The following is a 21,619-nucleotide window of genomic DNA, read 5'->3' as shown; positions in this document are numbered from 1 at the left end:
ACACGAGGGGCGGGGTCAGAGGCGAGGTAGGGATTTCGAGGGCGGGGCGCCAAAGGCAAGGGGCGGGGCAAGGGCGGACGCGGCGCCAGGGGCAGTGTTACGGGGGCGGAGCCTCGGGGCGCAGCGGGAGGACTCGCGGCCCCCGCGCGGGACGGGGAGGGGCGGGGCGGAGGGGAAAGGCCTGGGGAGAAGAGTCGGGTCCCAGCTTGGGCCCCGGGTCCCCGATCCAGTTTTGCCCGCGGCCTGGAGCGATCGGAGCGCAGCGGCCCGGCCGGCACCCACGCCCATCGGAGCGCCCAGAGCCCGCGGACCCCGGCGTCGAGCTCAGCGGCGTCCGACTCCGGCGCGTCTCTAGCCGCCATGGCCGCGGCCGCGGGCCTGCGGGCCTTGGGAGCGAAGGGGTCGGGGTGGCTCCGGCGCGGTCCGTGGGCTCCGCTCACCACTGGCTTCTGCAGCGGGGGGCCGGCCGGGATCGGGCGGCCGGAGCCGGGGCCGCGACCCACCATCGCGCGGCAACGGGACGGCATCAGGTCAGCGGCCCGCCTGGGTGCGGGGCTGTTCCCCGGGGGGTGGCCAGCGGGACCCAGGAAGAGAGGGGGGCGCAGGAGGCTGGCTGCCAACCGTGCCACCCACGCAGAGTCCAGAGCGGCTCCGTCGGTGGTCAGCTCCGCCCGCCGCAGAGTCCAGTTTATCTATCGCAGTCCATCTGTTCGGCGGAGTGTCCGACGTGAAAAGAATCCGCGGATGCGGCGTTTACAGAGGTCCCTTGCCTGGGCTCAGTGGCCTCTGGGACCCTGCAGGATTCACACCGAGGATTTAAGTGGGGCTGCCTGCGACGGTGCCAGCACTGCCCCTAAACCCCAGAGCGAGTCGACCTCGCACTTGGACTCAGCGTGGGCAGCCTTGTGGGAGGCTCCTCCGCTGCTGTGCCTTTGAGAAAGCCCTTCATAGAGGGCTCTGGGCCTCACAAACTTGACGCGGCTCCAAGGCGCCGTCAGGCTTAGCGGAGCTGCTCCTCGGCCTGCAGCCAGAAGTGCCCACGTGGGGGCGGTAAATAAATAGGACGAAGGACACACTGCACTGAGCTCTGCCCTTTGGCTCAACAAGCCTAAACCCCTTTTACAAAAACAGACCTGGGCACACACTTGAAACTGGACGGTGGAGTGGTAAGGGCAGAAGGCCTTCAGCTCCATCCAGGCCTCACCTTGACGTTTGCCTGGCCCAAGCAAGAGTGCCGAGGGAGGCCTATCTGACATGTCTTGAGTATTTAGACCTTACAAATTAAGCAAACTGCAAGATAGGCCAATATATTTCCTTCTCTCCTGACAAGTAGGCAGTCCTAAAATCTGGTGTGTGCGAGTGCTCAGTGCTCAGATGTGTCTGATTTTTTGCCACCCCATGGACTGTAGCCCAGCAGGCTCTTTGTCCATAGAATTTTCCAGGCAAGAATACTGGAGTGGGTTGCCACTTACTTCTCCAGGGGATCTTCCCTATCCAGGGATCGAACCCACATCCCCTGCATTAGGCAAGGTTTCTTTACCAGCTGAGCCAGCAGGGAAGCCCAAGATTTGGAAGGCTCTTTGAGTCCTCAGGCTCCAAGGAGCTCCCCCAAAGCAGTGGAGAGCACTCTTGGCCTGTAGCTTTGTTCTGTTCTTCCCACCCTGCCCTGGCACCCCTCACCTCTCCCCCACTCCGTCCTGATGCTCTGCTGGGGTCTTGGCACACAGGTCCCAGACATCCTGTGCAGCATGCCCACAGTATCTACTCCTTCACCCCCTACACTCAGCTGCTCACAACCACCCCGTAGGCCTTAGGGTGCCCCCTGCAGAGCCATGGAATTCCAGGGTTTCAGGTGACTGCAGTGGGGTGTGGAAGGGTGTCGGGATTTCCAGGTGCACACATCTCAACATCCCACTGGACTCCTTGCTTGCCAAGATGGGTACCGCTGGAAGGGGGCCTGTCGGAGCAGAGTTCTCCAAAGTGCAGGGCCAGGGCAGGAGCCCTACTTGCCCATTTTTAAGGGCAAAGTAGGGCCCTTAAAAAACTGTTTCTTCAAATCTGGCCCATTTGGCATGGCAGCCAGATGACAGAAGATGTTTTTGATTCTCCAGTGGGTGTGTGTGTTTTCAGTCCCTCAGTCGTGTCCGACTCTGTGACCCCATGGGCTGTAGGCCATCAGGCTCCTCTGTCCATGGGATTCTCCGGGCAAGAATGCCAGAGTAGGTTGCCATTTCCTCCTCCACAGGATCTTGCCAACCCAGGGAGCAAACCCACATCTCCAATGTCTTCTGCACTGCAGGTGGTTTTTTTTTTTACCACTGAATCACTGGGGAGGCTCCCTGGTTCTCCAGAGGTAAAATAAACATAAATAAGAAAGGAGGATGTCAGGAATGGTTTAATAGGAAGGAAGGCAAGCCAGCACTAAAGCAGAACAATGTCAGGCGCTAAGGGGTGAGCTGCAGCAACTCACTGAAGTGTCCCTTTCAACAGCTGCCCCTGTGCTGCCTCCTGTGAGGGCCAGTGCTGAGTGTGGTGCTGCACACTCCTCACCCGCAACCCTCCCTACAGCCACCAGGTGTTATAGATGACGTCATCCCCGCTTGACTGAGGAAATGAGTTCAGAGGACGGCCTGCTGGAGGCCACACAGCTAGGAGGCAGGAGGGCTGACAGAGAAAGGCCCATCTGCCTCCAAAGCTGCCCCCACTCTTGCTGAGCCATTCCAGGGTGCTCGCCACTTGGGTTTAAAAGAGAAGCCAGGAAACTAGACGAGGTGAAAATCCACGGCAATTGGTGGAACTGGCCTTGCAAAATAGAAGTGCTCTTTTTGGTCATGAATTCAATCAACAGATTCATGTTGAGTGTCCCCTCCGCATGGGAGCCTGGCAGCGTCTTGCCCCACAGACCTGTGAGTGGTTTATGGCAACGGGATAGACTCCAGGCAGCTCACTGAAGCATCTACAGGGACCATCTCTTGCCTCATAAATGGAAAGATTACATTTTTATCACCTGCCCTGGTGGTGACCTTACTCTTAAAGAGATCCCCTTTCAAAAGGGGTGGTGTTAAAGCTCCGGTGCAAGACAAGGTAGCTGCTGGGGAATTCAGACCAGCGAGATTCTCAGGAGGTGTTATCCACTGGGTTTCATGACCTTTGACATAGAACGGAGCAATCGGGTCTCAATAACCCATTGAATAGCAATCCAGGATGGCTTTCTGAGATAAGCAAAGATAGAGGGTCTGTTTGGTCACTGGGAAAAGGAGGCTTAAGGGGCACCTTGGCGGGAGAGTCCAGAAGCCATGCTAGTGAACTTGTGGGTCTGGAGCTCAGAGGTTTGAACTGAGGCAAAGATTGGGCGTGGTCAGCACAGAGGTGTAGCTGATGCCAAGGCCACAGGGAAGCTGCCTGGGAGGAGTGTAGGGAACAAGAAGAGAGAACCCTAAGGATTGTGGCATCTAGAGGTGAGCAGAGGGCGAGGAGCCCATCCCCAAAGTCAGGAAGGAGTGGCCGGAGAAGCACCAAAAAAACGAGAGAGGAGGAACGTGCTTCCAGAAGGCAGGTGGGATTAGTTGGGTTTGGTTCTGGCAATCGGGATTCTCAGTGGCAACAGCCTTAGTGGAATGGCAGGAACAGAAGGCTGGTGATACGGGGCTGAAGAGCAAACTCGCAACTCAGAGCACTCTGACAGGGTGTGTGACGCTCAGGCCAAAGGATTAACGGGACACACAACACCAAGGGCATCTGAGGGCTGGCGTCTTTGTACAGAATTTTGCCCAAGGCCTTAGCATTTCATTTAAGCCTATGTCACTGATGGGAGGGCAGCTTTTTAGGTTTGTCACAGGGAGCACACTAATTATTTTACTGGAAGGTTTATCAGCAGTCTCTCTCCACCGCCGCCAGAATATAGGTTTCTGGGGCTGTCAGCATATCAGCTGTGAGTCATTTTTGTGCTTAGGAGAGAGTATGAGAAACCAAATGATGACTGTCACAACCACCTAAAGACAGCAGCAAAACCAATGTGGCATTCCAGAGAAAACGGTTACTCTTAATGCTCCAAAATAAATTCAGTCATCAATGGGTTTCCCAGAAAGCAGAGGCACAGAGGCTATTTAAGGAAGATGCCAGGTGACACAGCAGTGGAAATACCAGGTGCAGAGTGAGGAAGGCAGAAAAAGCACAGCCGGGGCCGGCTGGGAACCAGAAGACACGACCACCACCTGGTGTCTAGCTTGTGACTGTCCCTTAGAAGAGCAAAAACAAGACATTCTGCGTGCAGGCAGCAAGGTGACAAGCCAGGTTATTACCACCAGCTCATGGAGGACCATAAAACAGCAAGCAAGCCTTTGAACACGGGTTTTTCAGGGACAACGTGGCCGGGAGACCCTCTTGCTGCAACAGTTCTGCACGTAGCACCCCCTTCTCAGACAGCAGGAATATTTTGCTGGCTTACACAGTGTCACTCCAGGAAAGGTAGGGAGACGCACGTGCCGGCTGGCGTCTGCACCTCGGCTGCCTCTTCCATGGTGTGGGTGGGAGGCGATTTGGGGGCGTATTTTCATTCCTGGCTCCTTTTCTGCCTATTCTTTCTGAAGAACAATGGAAAGAAGCAGGCGTGTCAGCCTCCATGCAGCCACTCAGCCTGGGTGGTGATTATGCTGGAACTCCTATGCCTTGCCCTTTCTGTGGAGGTGGCAGTAATAGTTCTGAGACAGACTTGGGAAAAAAAGGGAAACAACTCGAGAGCAAGGGGAGGAAAGCCCCCACATTTCAGGTAGTCCCCTTGTTTTGACTGAGCTGTCACTCCAGAGACTTGAAAAACCCTCTCAATGGCCTCTGAGTGCCCACAGCTCTCTTTTCCAGGGTTTTAAAAATAGGTCCCCAACCCCTCCTACATTGCTGGTAGGAATGTAAATTGGTGCAGTCACTATGGAGAACAGTACGGAGGTTCCTTAAAAAACTAAAAATAGAACTACCATATGACCTGCAATCCCACTCCTGGGCATATATCGGAGAAAAACACGATTTGAAAGGTTACACTCACTCCAGTGTTCATTGCAGCACTGTTTACAATAGCCAAGATGTGGAAGCAACCTAAGTGTCCATCAACAGAAGAATGGTAAAGAAGATGCGGGGCATATACATACATACATACATATATATATATATATAATGGAATATTACTCAGCCATTAAAAAGAATGAAATACTGTCATTTGCAGCAACATGGAGAGACCTAGAAAGTGTCATGCTGAGTGATGTAAATTAGAGAAGGAGAAATATCATATGACATCCCTTATATGTGGAATTTAAAAGGAAATGATTCAAAAGAACTTAATTACAAAACAGAAGGAGCCTCACAGACTTAGAAAATGAACTTACGGTTGTTAGAAGGAAGGGATAGTTAGGGAATTTGGGATGAGCATGTACACACTGCTATATTTAAAATGGATAACCAGCAAGGACCTTCTGTATAGCACATGAAACTCTGCTCAGTGTTACCTGGCAGCCTGGATGGGAGGGGTTGGGGGAGAATGGATACATATGTGTGTATGGCTGAGTCCTTTCCCTGTTCACCTGAAACTGTCACAACTTTGTTAACTGGCTACACCTCAATACATAGTACAAAGTTAAAAAAAAAAAAAAAAACAGCTCCCAAATTGCAGCAGGGGTCCTCAGCAGCAATTGTTTTGACTGGGACACAACCCAGTAATTATAAAATGTTCTTTGCAGGAGCATCGTCTTGAGTGATCCAAAGAGAAGAAATGCACTGTCATTGGCCATGCTGAAATCTCTCCAGAGCGACATCCTTCATGAAGCTGAAAGCCAGGATCTGAAGGTCATTATCATTTCAGGTATTGATGAAATGTCCATCCTCAGTGTTCTGCAGAACCCAGAAGAGGTGTCTCAAATTTCTTTAGTTAACTAGGGCATTATCCTAAAGTTGTACTGACACTATCTGCTGTGGAAATTATAGCAAACATTACTGTGCAGTAAAAGTATATGTTTCCATTTTTGGTGGATACTGAACATTGCCACATGAGGCTATGCTGAGATCTGATGTCCTCGTGGGCCCTATGCGATGGGTTTAATCGCCAATCCTTTTGGTAGAGTGCCTGGTCGGCTAGGACCAGGCTGTTAGGACGTATGATGGGTTTGTCTTCCGACTCTTACCGGGCTCTCAGCTGAGCTGTGCAGCCTTCTTCAGTGGTGCTAGAATGCCTGCCGGATTTTGCCCAGTTCTTTCCTGGCTCTTTTTTCCAGTAAGAATTTTTAGCAGATGAGCTGGTGATGATGGTGGTGGTATAAATAAGAGCAACATCAGTATTTTAAAGCAGCCACAGACAAGTAATATGGAAACTGCTCTGTAATGCTTTTGTATTTCTTTAATTAAGGATCAGTGTTTCTGGAGAATGTGACCTTCTATCAGTAGTTGAATATACATTTTCAACTGTTTTATGTGGTGAAGAAAAAAGAAATACAGCTGGTAGAGATCAGCAGTCCTCTGACTGCTGTAACCCAGATACGTCGAAGGCAGCTCACTTCCAAACGACACTGTTCTTTGGCTTGCTTAAAGGGAACAGCACTTCCTGTCACAACTGCCATGATCAGAGGAAATGTAAAATGTTACCAGCTCATCATGGGATCACATTTTGATGTTGTTGTTAATGACAATGACAATTAAACCACCTCCTCAGGCCCCTAGTTTATAAAATAAAGGGATTCTCTTCACGCCCCGACCTTCCTGATTCCAGCCTTTGGGGCAGACTGATGGACAGGGATGCTGCCAAAGGCTCTGGTGGATTTCCGTGGCCCTGCATGAGTTGATACACTCAGGACAGGCCAAGTCTCAAAAAACAAAGCTGAGACCAAAGGGACAACTCTGAAGATGGCTGGTTGCTGAGCTCAGTTGGTTACCAAGCCTTCTCCTTTACATAATGCACATTTTCACAGGTCTCCACCAGGGACCTTTTTAGAGCCTCACCCTGTGCTGTCATCATAAAATACTGGCTATAGCTCTTCCAGCTAACTTGAATTATTCTTATCAAAATCAGGCCATTAACTTTCTCTAAAGCTGTTTCCATAGTGAAAGAAATATAAAAAAGAAAAGAAACAACTTTCTCTAAGTGTCCAGAGCATCAATTCGATCACTCCCTGAAGTTATTCAGTAGACAGGTAAGTGACTGTCCAGCTCTAGCTGGACATCTTTGTATTTTCTTTTCTCAACTGGAAATGTTGCAGCTGAAGGGCCTGTATTTTCTTCTGGACATGATTTAAAGGAACTGACGGATGAACAAGGCCCAGACTATCATGCAGAAGTATTTCAAACTTGTTCTGAGGTAAGCCAGGGTGATGGTCAACATTGCAAGCCTGAGAGTGATAACTGTATTAAATATTGAATTAGGCTTCTATTTTACAGATAAGTATTTAAGCTATGATATGTCACCACTGTAGAACTACTGAAACCCCTGTGGTCACTGGTGAACCCTTCATCCAAGCAAATATTTGGTTTCAACTTTTCAGAAGTGACTGTGGTTGGCATTTGATCATGCAATGCTGCCACTAAGAGTTGCCATCCCTGCCTTACGGGGTACATCTTGGTACCCATGTCTTAAGTAAGAAATAGAGAGTGGGACTCTACCTTTTTAGAAAAGAAGGACCTAAGATTATTAAAATCTTTAAAGTTTTAAACTAAAACAACTCTGTCAACGGAAAAGAGAGCATTCATAACAATAATGATTTTAAAAATGATTTCCAAACCCTTCTTTCAACTAACTTTTATAATCACTGCCTCCCAAGTAGGAAAATTAACCTCTTCATTTTTCCTCTTCTCCCTTTTTCTGTCTCTTTAACCACATTAAGAAGGGAAATTGACAACAGATATAGAGGAGGAAGCGGGTTCCTTGGTGGCTCAGTGGTAAAGATTCTGCCTGCCGATGCAAGAGACGCTGGTTCAAACCCTGGGTGGGGAAGATGCCCTGGAGAAGGAAATGGGAACCCATTCCAGTATTCTTGCCTGGAAAATCCCATGGATAGAGCAGCCTCACAAGCTACAGTCCAGGGGGTTGCAAAGAATCAGACACAACTTAGTGACTAAACAACATCAACAACCTATAGGAGGAAGAACAAAATCGGGGATGACTTATACATGTATCAGATCAACCGGATAATCAAAAATATAGAATCCACCTTAAGTAACACACTGTCCATTTAGTGAGCATCTCCTGAGCGCCTGCTGTATGCTTACTCGCAAGGTACTGAGGGAAACAGAAGGAAAAGAGAATTTCCAGCCGACCTGAAAACTGAAAATCGACTTGAGAAAGATGTATAAAGCAGTTTCATAACCTGAACCCTAGGATTACTTCACCTAATTTCTCCTTCATACATTGACTTACTCATTCATTTCTTTGGTCATTAATGATGCAACAAATACTTGAGGAGACCTTCAATGTAGACCAGACAGAAGTGAACATCAGAGAGGGGAAGGGGAAGGTGATTGGGATACGTTCTTATTTTCCTTGCCCTTCCAGAAACCCCCAAGGAGATCATAGTTTTCATTTTGTGGAGGGACAAACCTGAAAAGTGATTGACTTGACTTCATAGAGATGGAAGCAAGTCAGAGCCAAGACTTGGTCTTTCGTTTCACATTAATAATGTTTATGGGACATTCTGCTGTTTGTTTGCTAGGACTCGGTGCTTTTAAAAGTTATTTTCCTACTGATATGTTTCACCAAATAGAAAATCAGCAAAGAGAACCAGCAGAGCCCTTCCATCTTCCCCTAAATGGCCTGCTTTTGTTACTTTGCTGTGATACCTTAATGAACTGAGAACTTAAACAGTCAGCAAAGGGCCACAGAGGAGCCGAGCTTCTTCAGGGGACAAAGGCGAGGTTTCTTGGGCTTCTACCATATGGATGCCGCCAGATTGCTGAAAAAGACAGACAGGACCTTGTCCTGACATAGCAAAAGAGAAGTTGTATTGACTTCTTTAAGACTTTGTCTAAGAAAATCAAATCATCCCGATAAGTCTGAGCACCATGAACTTGTGCAAGATTTCAGTTTGCAAGTGTAACCAGCAGGCACATTGGAGCAGAATGAGGCCAATACTTCCTTTTTGTTCCTGCATGAGAAGAGGTGAGGGCTTCCCTGGTGGCTCAGACGGTAAAGAATCCACCTGCAATGTGGAAGTCCTGGGTTTGATCCCTGGGTTGGGAAGATCCCCTGGAGGAGGGCATGGCAACCCACTCCAGTACTCTTGCCTGGAGAATCCCCATGGACAGAGAAACCTGGTGGGCTGCAGTCCATAGGGTCGCAAAGAGTTAGACACGACTGAGCAAATAAGCATGCACGAGAAGAGGGGATGGTAGAAAGGAAGGAAGATCTGGGGACTGGCTCCGCATCTGATTTTTATAGTAGATTTGTCACAACACAGGTGCCTCACGAGGGTTAATTACTTACATATCAAGAATGGGGCAAATTGAGAAGGAGAAGAAACACTTGGTCAGGGTAGGATATTTTTAATGTTAGTGATCTACTGGATTGCCTAAGTATCACTCACCAGCTCATGTGAAATCTCAGGCCTTCTCAGACGAAAGGTGGGAGACAGACTGTGCTGCCCAAGTCACAGCCAACGGACTTTTCATACCCTCAGTTGATCAGGCAACAGATGACACTCAGAGCTGAAACAGCCTTTTCTGTCTTTGCAGTCAGACCTCAGACCTCAGAAGCTCTTCTGCAGCCTCCTGGCTACCATAGTCCCCACCATCCCCACCCTCACTTACAGGCACAACCCCCCTAAACCTACCAGCAATTTGGATGGGGGTACAGATGTGCATTCCTCTGGAGGAGGGCCATTAGCATTTACCAGAATCTCAAAAGGTGACCCCCTTGAAGTCAGGAATATGATATCATATCCCCAAATATACAATTAGTCATTGTAGAATAAAGCAGACAAGTGTCAAATGTTCATGAACACAAACGGTGAGTTCCTTAGGCAAAACTCGGGAACCCATGAAGGTCATTTTCCCTGGAGTGGCTGCTGGGAAGCCAACCCAGAGTCCCTGCTCCTCTCCCTCCAGCCAGGGTTGAAGGGCAAACATTTTGACACTGAAGTTACCATAGCAACACAATCGGTTAAGCATGTCAGGGAAAAGATGGAGAAATTAGCCAAGTTATTTCATAAGCTGCAAAAATAAGTTAAAGTTCGGGAGATTTGAGGGCAGGGGTCTCACACGACCCAGTTTCCGGCTCCCCTCTCTGTGCACTTTGGAATTTTCCTTTGATAACAGCAGGGTGTTCCCCCCATCTTAGTAGAAGTGAGAGAGAATCACAGTGGCAACTGGAGAAGTGATCAGTAAGGAAGTCGCCTCCCAGCTTTTAACATGAGAGCTCCACGCTGCCATCGTTGAAACAGGGCTACTTGTTTCCCACAGTCACTCAACCCTCTTCTCTAGGGGGGTTGTGAGCAGAGTGGTCCAGGGGACAGCACCCTTGCTGAAGTCATGCTCAGGGTCAGACTAGGGACCTGGAGTCGGACAGAGACTGCTCAGACCCCACAGCCCCACTCTTGGGTCTGATGGCCTTAGGGAGTCACTTGTCTGGTGAGCCTTGGAGTCCTGGTTCCTTCCTCCTGGATCTCAAGGAGACCAAATCATACAGTCTGATTCACAGTCGAAATTTCATGCAACTTATTCTCCTTGGTCATAGAATCTGATACACTTATGGATTTGAGAAAAGCTCTGAACAGTAAAATCACATAAAATAACAAGCTTTGACATCCACCTCACTCTTGGATGAAAGTGAAGCAGGTGTGTTTGCTCCTCAGGTCATGATGCTGATCCAGAACCACCCAGTCCCCATCATCGCCATGGTGAATGGCCTGGCCACCGCAGCTGGGTGTCAGCTGGTTGCCAGCTGTGACATTGCCGTGGCAAGTGACAAGTCCTCCTTTGCCATGCCGGGCGTGAACATAGGGGTCTTCTGTTCCACCCCCGCAGTGGCCTTGGGGAGAGCAGTGCCGAGAAAGGTGACAACCCCCTGTACCCCCCACCCCTCCCCCAGCTGCGATCCTTGAGTGTCTGTGAGGGTCAGTTCCAGAACTTTCTTGTTGAAAGTACAGTGTGAGTCAGGACATTCTGCCCAAAGCAGAGCTGGCTAATGTACTAATGTCTTGTGTCAGGAGGTTATCCCTGTAGCTGTCAGTTTGTAAGTCATTGTTTTTCACTCTTGCCGGCCCCTCAGTACAGCTGGTTGTTTCCAGATTTGCTTTGCTTTCATAAAGGCAAACATCTTTTGCACTCATGTGAAATGCAATTGAGACAGTTTGATTGCACAGAAAGGCTGCATCTGAGCTGTAATAGCATGGTGACATATGCCAGTATAAGAGGCTAGGACACTGTGTCACTGGCTTCCTGTTTGCTGACCATCTGTCCCGCTCCAGAATGCTTTGAAAGGAGCTGATACATTGAGTGTGTCACTTCTGCGGTGGCTGCAGGAACGTCCTGCACGTGGTGTGCTGAACGTGCCCCAGAGCTGTTCTGCCATCATTGACTTGAGTGAAGTCCACTTTCTTCACAAAGCTTTCCTCCTTCCTATAACATTGTAAGAGCGTTTACTGACCATCTCAAGTAAAAACTGGTGGTTTCCTCATTCTAGAAAAACACATCCTCATTCTCAATTGAAAATCTGTTTTTAAAGGAGGGTCAGATTCATAGGGCTTCCCAGGTGGCACTAGTGGTAAAGAACCTGCCTGCCAATGCAGGAGATGTAAGAGACGGGGGTTTGATCCTTGGGTCAGGAAAAATCCCCTAGAGGAGGGCATGGCAACCCACTCCAGTATTCTTTCCTGGAGAATCCCATGGACAGAGGATCCTGTCAGGCTACAGTCCATAGGATCGCAGAATCAGACATGACTGAATTGACTTAGCATGCATGCATGCAGATTCATAGCAGGTGGGGAACCTAAACTGCTTTCTAGAATATATTATCCATTTTAGCATCAACTAAGAAAACCAGCAGTTGCTCATAGCCTGAGGCACAAAAGAAATGAGACCCAAGGGAAATCAGGCCGAGGGACCAAGTTCAGGGGCGCACTTGCCTTCCATGTGCCTCCTCGTTAGCTTTTACAGAAATATGTTTATTAGAAAATTCTGATCACAGGTACCTACAAACACCCACACCATGAAAACCAGCTGGACATGGGCTCCACGTGAGAGAAGGTGACCCTCAGAACACAACAGCTTGCTCCAGTATCCTCAGAGTCAGGGGGTGTCTAGATCCCACCAGGATACACATTTACCTTAAATGTTATATATTCAATAAATACTTAAGTCCCTATTCAGTGCCAGGACCTTAAATTAAAATACATCACAAAGATATTGTCAGAGCTTATGAACAATTTTATAATTGTTATAATTGCCAGTCAAATCTCATCTCCAGGCCTTTTGCAAATTAAAGGTGGTGGCTGTCTGCTTGGCCAACCTGCCACTGCTCAGTTTCAACCCCTGACATTCTGGAAGGTTCTGTGTTGAGGCCTTTGAAACCTTTAAATCAGCCATACTGTACAGATACGAATCTGCTGCTGTTTAGTTATTCAGTCATAACAAACTCTTTTGCCGATCCCATGGGCTGTAGCCTGCCAGGCTCCTCTGTCCATGGGACTTCTCAAGGCAAGAATACTAGAGTGGGTTGCCCTTTCCTTCTCCAAGCTAAGACTCTATTCTTTCTCAAAACAAGGCTTAAAATCTTAAAATCTCTTAAAATCAAGGCTTGCAATTGAGTCCTAGAAACTTACAGGTTGGTCATATGTGTCAACTTTTAAATTCGTTTTTCAGAAGAAAGAAGGGCGAGGGGGCGGGGGATGCGACAAAAACAGGCCTTAAATTCCAAGGGAACCGAACCAAGCGGCTTAAACCTCACCTGAGGCGTGGCCCCTCTAAGAGGAAAACCAGAGAGTCATAGAAATCTAAACCTGACCCAGACACACCTGCCTGGTCGATGCTTGCCTGCACCCCTCGGGGACATATTGTTACAGCGGCCACCGACTATACCGGTGACAGGGCCGCATCCCCGTGCACATCCGCCAGGAAGCAATATGGCAAAACCTTTGCAAACCTAGCCGGTGCTTTTGCACACTGGCCCAGCCTGGAAGCTCCGCCCCTTTCACGCGGCTGCGGTAGCAGGCGTGTGTCGCCAGTGCCCTCTGCTGGTCATCGTAAGGAACTGCCCAGCTGTGAGGTGGCTGCCGCCTTTTGTCCACCGGACCAGCAACCGTGGCGAGGACCTCTAGTGTGCCAACCAGACTGAACCTGGGCGTGAATCATTTCCCCCATGTGCAAAGTGTCCCCGCCCCTGGCGTGACTTCAGCATGCACCTTCATTGCACCTTATAAACAGCCTTCCTGGTGCGGCTGCTCCCTCCCCCAGAGCTGGCCTCTCCCAGCCCCTCAAATAGTAGGTACCAGGGGCCCTGAGAGCACAGTGAAAGACCAGAGCTCCCGCTTCCCAGACCAGCCATGTCTCCGTGCGGGAACACTCGCTTCCCCGTGTTTATCCACAGGAGCTCTGTGTATCTGGGGAATCTGAGTTCTAATCATCTGGTTAATCAGAACCTGCACGCTGGAGAGTGTTAAGTGACAGCCCAGCTACCCAGCCCATGTGCAAATCACCAGAGAGTATGGGGAATGGGGGTCTCAGTGGAAGCTGTGTTCCCTTCTGATCTGGCCTCTGAAGGACTGTAGCATCGCCTGTCTGTACTGTCTGTCTGCCTCTATCCATCTATTCCTTAATTCACTCACCAAGAGACTTCCCTGGTGGTCCAGTGGTTAAGACTTCAAGCTCCCAATGCAGGGGGCCTGGATTGGATTCCTGGTCAGGGAACTAAACCTGGTATGCCGCAACTAAGACCTGGCACAGCCGGGGGAAAAAACCACTCGCCAGTAAATATCCTATAAGCTGTCTACTATGTACAAGGTACTCTTCTGGTGCAGTAAAAAGAGAAGTCTCTGACCTAGAGAGGTTAACATGCCAACAAAGGAGATAATACAATAAACAAATGTAAACTATATAGTAAGTATGAAAGTGCAAAGAAGGAAAATGCAGCCTGAAAGAGGAATGGTGCTGGGGGCTGATTTGCAGTGACATGTGACCAGAAGGAGGTGAGGAGGGTTCCCCTCTCCTGGGCACTGGCAGATGCCATCCCCGCCAGAGTCTGGGGACGGAGGACCTTAGGGAAGATGGGTAACATAGCATCTGAGGAGGAGGCAACCGGGCCGAGGCTGTCAGGAGAGTGAACAGGAGCAGGTGGGGCCCAGGTTGCAGGATGACTTAGTAACAGCCCCATCTCCCCGCAGGTGGCCTTAGAGATGCTCTTCACTGGGGAGCCCATCTCTGCCCAAGAGGCCCTGCTCCACGGGCTGCTGAGCAGGGTGGTGCCAGAGGAGCGGTTGGAGGAGGAGACTATGAGGATCGCGAGGAAGGTGGCCTCACTGAGCCGGTCGGTGCTGTCACTGGGCAAAGCTGCCTTCTACCGGCAGCTGGCCCAGGACCTCAGGACTGCCTACCACCTCACCTCCCAGACCATGGTGGACAACCTGGGCCTGCCGGATGGCCAGGAGGGGGTCAAGGCCTTCCTCCAGAAGAGGAAGCCCGTCTGGTCACACTGAGCAGCCTTATCAGAGGAACTGGGGGCCGTGAGCCCAGTGGGCAGTGCTCAGGACCCCACCACCCCATGCCCAGCCTTCCAACCCCCAACCACCGCCGCTGCCTTGCGACTGTAGCTGTCAATCTGCTTTCCCAGCATTGGTGATGGTCTCAGTGCACACAGTCTGTGTTAGGAGCCACGACTCCTCGGGGAAGGGGTGACCTGGAGAGTCAGGCACCAATGTCAGCAGAAGGGCCATGCGCACCTCAGCTGAGCCAGCTGGGTGAGGAAGCCCACCCGTGATGCTCCTGGGACCTTAGATGAGGACGCCCCACAGGGGAGAAGGTGCCGTAAACTGAGGCAGGAAGGGAGGATTTCAGCCTGACTCTTACCAGAAAGTATCCCCGAGGTGGGCGTGGTGCTGTTTGCCTTCATCAGGTGAAGCATTTCAAATCTCCACAAGATACTCTTCACTCTGAAAATCTTCTTGGTTCTTTTAAAAAATAATCACACCTATGGCTTTGGGATAATCTTTGGGGTCTTTGAAAGATTACCTATTTAGTGAGACTGATCATTTTATCTTTCCAAACAAACTGTAAGCTGCTTGAGAGAAGAAAATCAGTTAGCTCTTTCTTTGATGCCTGTGCTAATGGACATCTCAGGTGCCTGGTGCTTCTGTAACGAGGGTCCCAGGCACTGGGAACCTGGACCCTGGACTGGGAATTCAAGCATTGCGGAAGAAGAGGAGGGACACAGAACACACATCGTACCCACGAAGAATCACCTACTCCAGAAGCATTCCCAAGCTCTGCTCAGCTTCCGGTAAAGAATCCAGACTAGCTTCAAGTGCTTGAGTTCCCCAAAGATGGTCCATTTAGGCTCCAGAAATGTCCTAGACCTCTGGTCACACCTGGGGCTGATTTTTTTTTTTTTTAACCTACCAGTTGAGTGGCCATAAGTGTAATTAGTACCAAAGACAGAACCTTGAGGCTCCACCAACTGGTTCTCATTCTAAGCCAGTGGGGCAAGCAGGCCCTGGAAGGGCAGTCTCCTAGTGGATTTCTGTTGAGATTGGATTTTTTTTTTCTTGCCAGAGTCTAGAAAGGTGACAAAGAGTGTTTTCTTGGAAAGGAGAAGCTTGTTACTAAGAATGTTCTTCAGAAGAAGAGAGATCACCAGAGCCACCACGAGGACACGCCAGACCCCGATATGTCCTCATTCAGTCCCCACCAGAACCCCACTGAGTAGGGCCACCATCACCTCCAGCTTGCAGACGAGTGGTGGAGACCGGGTAGAGTGAGTGCCCCAGGTTCTGTCTGCTGATAAAGCCGTGGGTGCCCTCCCCAGCCTGCCCACCTTGTGGGGGAGCCTGGGCTGCAGTGAGGCGGGCCTGCAGACCTGCCTGCCTTCGGGCAGCCTTTCAGAACCCAGAGCTGGACCAAGCGCGCCCCCTGCTGGAGGACTTTGCAAGCTCACCGGCGACGTGGGCTTTGACTACTGGCAAACCACCAGTGCAGTTGTGTTGTTTTGCTGGGAATCTGACAAACAACGGGCTGATATTCCAGACCAGGCTGTGAAGGGCTGGCCGTGATGATCTGCTCACTAATAACGCCGCCGGCGGGGCCCCTTCGGGTTGCCCGCCGTGGGGGTCATTGTGCGGCCATCTCAGACCCCACAGTGAGGAGAGCAAAACCTTCTCCCACGTCCCAGTGAAAACCAAAAGTTGCCTTTCCAGTTTCTGTACGCGCTGCACCATAGCTTCCAACCAGGAAATTCTCAGGCCTCCAGGCTGACTTCCCAGCCTGCGAGCTGAAGTGCCCTCGGGGGACGCGCTATAAATCCTAATAATCGTCGGAGCGGAAAATAATCCTGGAATAAAACCTGCTACCCAACCATCAGTGTCACATAATTCATCCCCAAGGCAGATATAAATTGGGGGTTAATTTGCATCTCTGCCTCCTTCCACTGAGACAGTGAATGAAAGCTCTCTGGTTGGCACACACGACGACCGCTTTTGGAAAGCGTGTGTTCACCTTTCCTTCTGCACCATCCGCTGCTCAGGGAGCTTCTCTGAGCTCAGTGGTCCCCACGCCGGGATGGGACGGGGCTGGAAAGTCAGTGAAAGGGGCATCTGCTCCGGCCCGGCCTGAGCCCCCGAGAAAACGGCGCGGATACGTCGTTAATTTCCCCGCAGCGACTGTGCGGAGACCCACCAGATACGCTGCGCCAGGCTAACCTAGGAAGGAGCTCTCTGCTGCCCTGGTAGGTGAAGGCTCAGAGAAGTGAAGGCAGTGGCCACAGTCGAACCAGCATCTAGCTGACTGTGGATCCCCTGCCCCTGACACCATACGTGTTTCTTTTCTCCCCAAAAAGATCGCTGTTCCAGCCAAGAGAGACAGACGACCGAAGCACTCAAAGGAAACCAATCAGAAACTGCCAAGCCGCAGCAACACAGCTTTGCTTACCAAGGGAATTCCAAGGAAAGCACAGGTTTGACCTCAAAGAACACCAGGTTCGAGTCCCAGGTTTGCCACGAACCAGCCGTGTGACGGTGCGGGTGACCGGGCCTCTTTCAGCGCCAGGTCCCCTTCTGTAAAAATGCCGCGTGGACCCTTTTGTCCTCCTGGTTGTGACATTGTGGATTCTGCAGCACTGGATCGGAAACTTGGAACAAGACTGGAAAACAGGTAGCTTTGCCCAAAGAAAATGCTCTTTTACAAATGGAGATGGATTTTTCCCTGGAAGTGGTGGAGTGAAAACACCTGATTACCCTGGAGAACGAGAAGCATCACAGATCCTCCCTTCTTGGGAGCCACACCTGAGCCTTTTAAAGGCGTCCGGCTAGCATGGGGGGCAGAGCTCTATCGGGAGCCACACCTGAGCCTTTTAAAGGTGTCTGGCTAGCATGGTGGGCAGAGCTCTATCGAAACTGGCTATCATCCTAGTTTTGTCTGCTGGTGGTTTAGTCACCAAGTCGTGTCTGACTCTTGCAACTCCATGGACTATGGCATGCCAGCCTCTTCTGTCCCGTGTCCATGAGATTTCCCCAGGGAAGAATACTGGAGGGGATTGCCATTCCCTTCTCCAGGGGATCTTCCCAACCCAGGGATCTAACCTGGGTCTCCTACATTGCAGGCAGATTCTTTACTGACTAATCCACCAGGGGAGTCTAATTTTGTCTAGGGGCCCCCCTTTCCTCTCTGCTTTCTGCAAACCCACTGCACTAAGCTTTTAAATTGTTTTTAAATATTTGATTAATGAATGAGTATTCTTTCCTTGCAGTCATCAAGAGGCCAGAGTTGGTTGAAGTTGACTTGTTACCATTAATAAATTTGTGAAATTTCAGTCATGCAAGGGTTTTCTTTCATGGTCTGGAGCCCCAAATGTATCTTTCAGATTCCAAACAGAGGTTCCCTGAGAAACTGGCAGGCCATCCTGGACCTGTAGGGTGTCTTGGTGGGATGGCCTGGCCCTCTCTGGCTCCCTGGGGGAGAGGGAGATGGCTGTTGCCACAGGCAAGGCAGGGAGGAAGACTAGGGCTGGGTGAGTCCAGTGTTGTGGGGTTTATGTTCCCACCATGGATGTACCCTGACATCCCCATTGATTTTATAATGATGTCTCAGCTTTGACCCCAAAACCAATTTGCAGGTATTTGTCTACACATTTAAGAAGTCTCTTGCTTTTATGTTCTATGTTTTCAATATATACCTTACCAAATTTTGTATTGAGGTGGTGCTTAGCACTTTAAGAAATTTCTAGGAATTTAGAAAGGGCGGGTGGCGGGGGGCGGGGGTGGGGAATGTATGGGTCAAAGTGTCATGTGATTTAAAGCTTACCAGTGCTTTGATTGATGTAGTGATTGCTCTGTGCCAGGCACCACTGAAGCGTTTTATGGATGTTAATACATAAATCCTCACAAAATCTCTGTGCACTAGGCTTTATGAGCCTTATTCTACAGAAAAGAAACTGAAACACAAAGGTACTAGGTGACGTGCGTGTCATCACACAGCCAGTAGGGGGCAGGGTTGAGTCCGAAATCCAGGGGTTCCACCCCTTCCTTGTACAGGCTTTTAGGTGAAGGCGACATCCCATCACTTTGTAGATACTTTTGTTGTGCAGGAAGCACGCTGAATTATTATTTTAACTCACAGTCTAGTGTACCATGCCCCCTGTGCTCCAACACTGCAGGCCACATCAGTCTTGTTTGCTGTTTATTTCTCGGAGCCTGGACACAGCCCAGCACAGAGCAGATCTCCCATGAGATTTGCCGGGTCCAGTTCAATGTAGCCAGGGCACAGTTCCCCCCAACCCCATCCAAGCTCAAGATACAGACATAAGAAATTTCTCAAAAATTCTCAGACCATATTTTCTAAGTCAGTTTTGCAAAGTTAAGCAGTTGAGCAGAATGTGAATTAAATCCATGCTTTCTCTGTATGTCCAGGAAAGTTTTATAGAGTTTCTGTGTAGGTTAGTATTCAGGAGTCACACTGGATGAAATCAGATCCAGGGGATTCCGAAAAGTCCATTTTCTTTCTTTAAAGCACAGCTGACACGTGTTTTGGCCTCCAAATGCTTACATTTCTGGTGATAAAACAGAGAGAGAAAAAATGTATGGTTGGTTGGCAAGAGGTAAAGAGCACCCCCTCCCCTCACAAAAAAGGTAGAAACAGGATTTAGCCAAGGAACACATCTTACAATGAGGCCACCAGGCCAGTTGCCAAATGAACACCACAGGCGGTAAGTACTACAGGAATCAAGAGGAAAAATAAATTCTGACTTATTCGTGAGCAGATGGATCCTTCTATGTGAAGCTTTAAAAGACGCTTACTCCTTGGAAGGAAAGTTATGACCAACCTAGATAGCATATTCAAAAGCAGAGACATTACTTTGCCAATAAAAGTTCGTCTAGTCAAGGCTATGGTTTTTCCTGTGGTCATGTACGGATGTGAGAGTTGGACTGTGAAGAAAGCTGAGTGCCGAAGAATTGATGCTTTTGAACTGTGGTGTTGGAGAAGACTCTTGAGAGTCCCCTGGACTGCAAGGAGATCCAAGCAGTCCCTTCTGAAGGAGATCAGCCCTGGGATTCCTTTGGAAGGAATGATGCTGAAGCTGAAACTCCAGTACTTTGGCCACCTCATGCGAAGAGTTGACTCACAGGAAAAGACTCTGATGCTGGGAGGGATTGGGGGCAGGAGGAGAAGGGGACAACAGAGGATGAGATGGCTGGATGGCATCACTGACTCGATGGACGTGAGTCTGAGTGAACTCCGGGAGTTGGTGAGGGACAGGGAGGCCTGGCGTGCTGCGATTCATGGGGTCACAAAGAGTCGGACACGACTGAGTGACTGATCTGATCTGATCTGATGTGAAGCTTTAGCATTTCAAGTCAGGAGGGATCTCAGCACCCAGCTACCTTACAAACTGTGACATCACACAGACAAGGTCCAAATGACTAAAGAGATACACACCTATCCAGTCTTGGTACCCAACACAGGATGCTCTGACTGAAAGTTAGGGTGCTCCTCCTAGTGACATCCCCTCCAGACTGTCAGGGTGACCTGTCCAATAAATGTTCCGAGCTTTCCGGAATTTTCCTTAGCACCATTCAGGAGAAAGGCAGAGCAAGAGTTTCCTCCCCAGACTCTGCTCTAGAGGCCCCTGGAGAAAGAATTTATGAGTTGCAGTGTCTCCAGTCTCTCCCTTGACATTTATTGGCGTCTTGATGAATGTCAGAGTGATTTTTCTGTCAACAGCTTCTCATTAGGGGCCTGGTGATGTTCTCTGTGACCACGATTTTACTCAGAGACTGGCCTGATCACTGTGAGGAGAAAAGGTTCCACTTAGAAAACATGCATCCCTGCAGTAGCAAGGAGCTCAGATAACCCCACTTAAACACTCCTCTAGGCTGACAGCCGCCCTGGGGCTCTGGCACTGACCTCAGACAACCAGCCAGCTTCCAGCGTGGCGCTCCCCATCCCTTTAAAGACATATTTCAGGTCTGATTCTCTGTTTCTTTTTAAAATGAACTACAGAGAACTTGCGGGTGAAATGGTCACTAGGATTCACTTCTCAGAGACGACAAGATCTCACCATGAGTGACAAGTCCTGCCTTGGAAAAGTCTGGAACCAGCAGGTATTGGTGCAAGGCGTCTGGTTCCCTTAACGGACTGCTTACCCTGCCCCTGACATGCACTGTCTGCACACAGCAATGCTTTAGGAAGGCACCTGGGGACATCTGAGGCTCTTGTCATTCATCAGTGTTGGTGTCAGCCTTCATCCACCCTCCTCCACCTTCCCTACCACCAGATACATAAACCTAGCCTGGATGATTATTTTTACCCCCAAAAGGATTTTTTGAATTATTATGAACAATTTCAAACATAGGGGAAAATCAAAAGGATGAGTAATAAACTACCCTGGTACTCATGGCCCAGCTTTCATAGCCATTATGGCCAATCTTGTGCTGCCCGCCCTATCCCTGCTCCTCCCAGCCAACCCCTGACTATGCTGAAGTGGATCCCAGAGTCCCCTCCTCAGAACAGAAAACGCTGCTGTCACCCAAGATATTCCAACAGTCTCAGAAGCCCTGCACCAGGACCAGGGCGGGCAATGACAAGCAAGCCCCTGTTCTCTCATCTCACAACAACCCCCTTGGATGTCTTTCCCTCAGGTTCCAAAGGATCACTTTCCAAAATAACTACCTCCATGCAGACCTGGGTTCAGGCTCTGCTTTCTGAGAAAACCCAGGCTGAGATGCCAGCCCAAGGGAGGGGTGAAGAGAGTTCCAAGAATCCAGTAAAGGGAGGGAGTCCTGATGTGATCACTTGGCACAAGACCACTGTTGAATTACTCTCCCAGTCTCAGCACTCCCACTCCAGTACTCTTGCCTGGGGACTCCCATGGACGGAGGAACCTGGTAGTTGCGAAGAGTCAGAAGACCACGAAGACCATGGGGTCGTGAAGAGTCGGACACGACTGAGCGACTTC

At 49.8% G+C, this 21,619-nt stretch overlaps 1 protein-coding gene across 3 annotated transcripts; it reads left to right on the top strand.

Annotated features, from left to right (window-relative positions):
• Positions 1-134: 134 nt before the first annotated feature.
• On the top strand, positions 135-17,499 carry ECHDC3 (enoyl-CoA hydratase domain containing 3). 3 transcript variants are annotated; one of them, XR_009740208.1, is made up of 6 exons: positions 136-530; positions 5,727-5,848; positions 7,236-7,333; positions 10,818-11,018; positions 14,343-16,894; positions 17,006-17,499. XR_009740208.1 is itself a non-coding variant. In XM_061435706.1 (5 exons), exons 1-5 carry the CDS (start codon positions 361-363, stop codon positions 14,652-14,654), a joined length of 903 nt encoding a protein of 300 aa, XP_061291690.1. In that variant the 5' UTR covers positions 136-360; the 3' UTR covers positions 14,655-17,499. The 3 variants fall into 3 exon arrangements, 2 of the variants coding, with proteins under 2 accessions (XP_061291691.1, XP_061291690.1); XM_061435706.1 differs by having other exon boundaries at positions 14,343-17,499; XM_061435707.1 differs by lacking the exon at positions 7,236-7,333 and having other exon boundaries at positions 135-530; positions 5,727-5,832; positions 14,343-17,499.
• The last annotated feature ends 4,120 nt before the right edge of the window (positions 17,500-21,619 follow it).

The sequence above is a fragment of the Bos javanicus genome, chromosome 13 (genome assembly GCF_032452875.1).
Source record: "Bos javanicus breed banteng chromosome 13, ARS-OSU_banteng_1.0, whole genome shotgun sequence".
Classification (NCBI taxonomy): Eukaryota; Metazoa; Chordata; class Mammalia; order Artiodactyla; family Bovidae; genus Bos; species Bos javanicus.
This window is presented reverse-complemented; position numbering and strand designations above follow the sequence as displayed.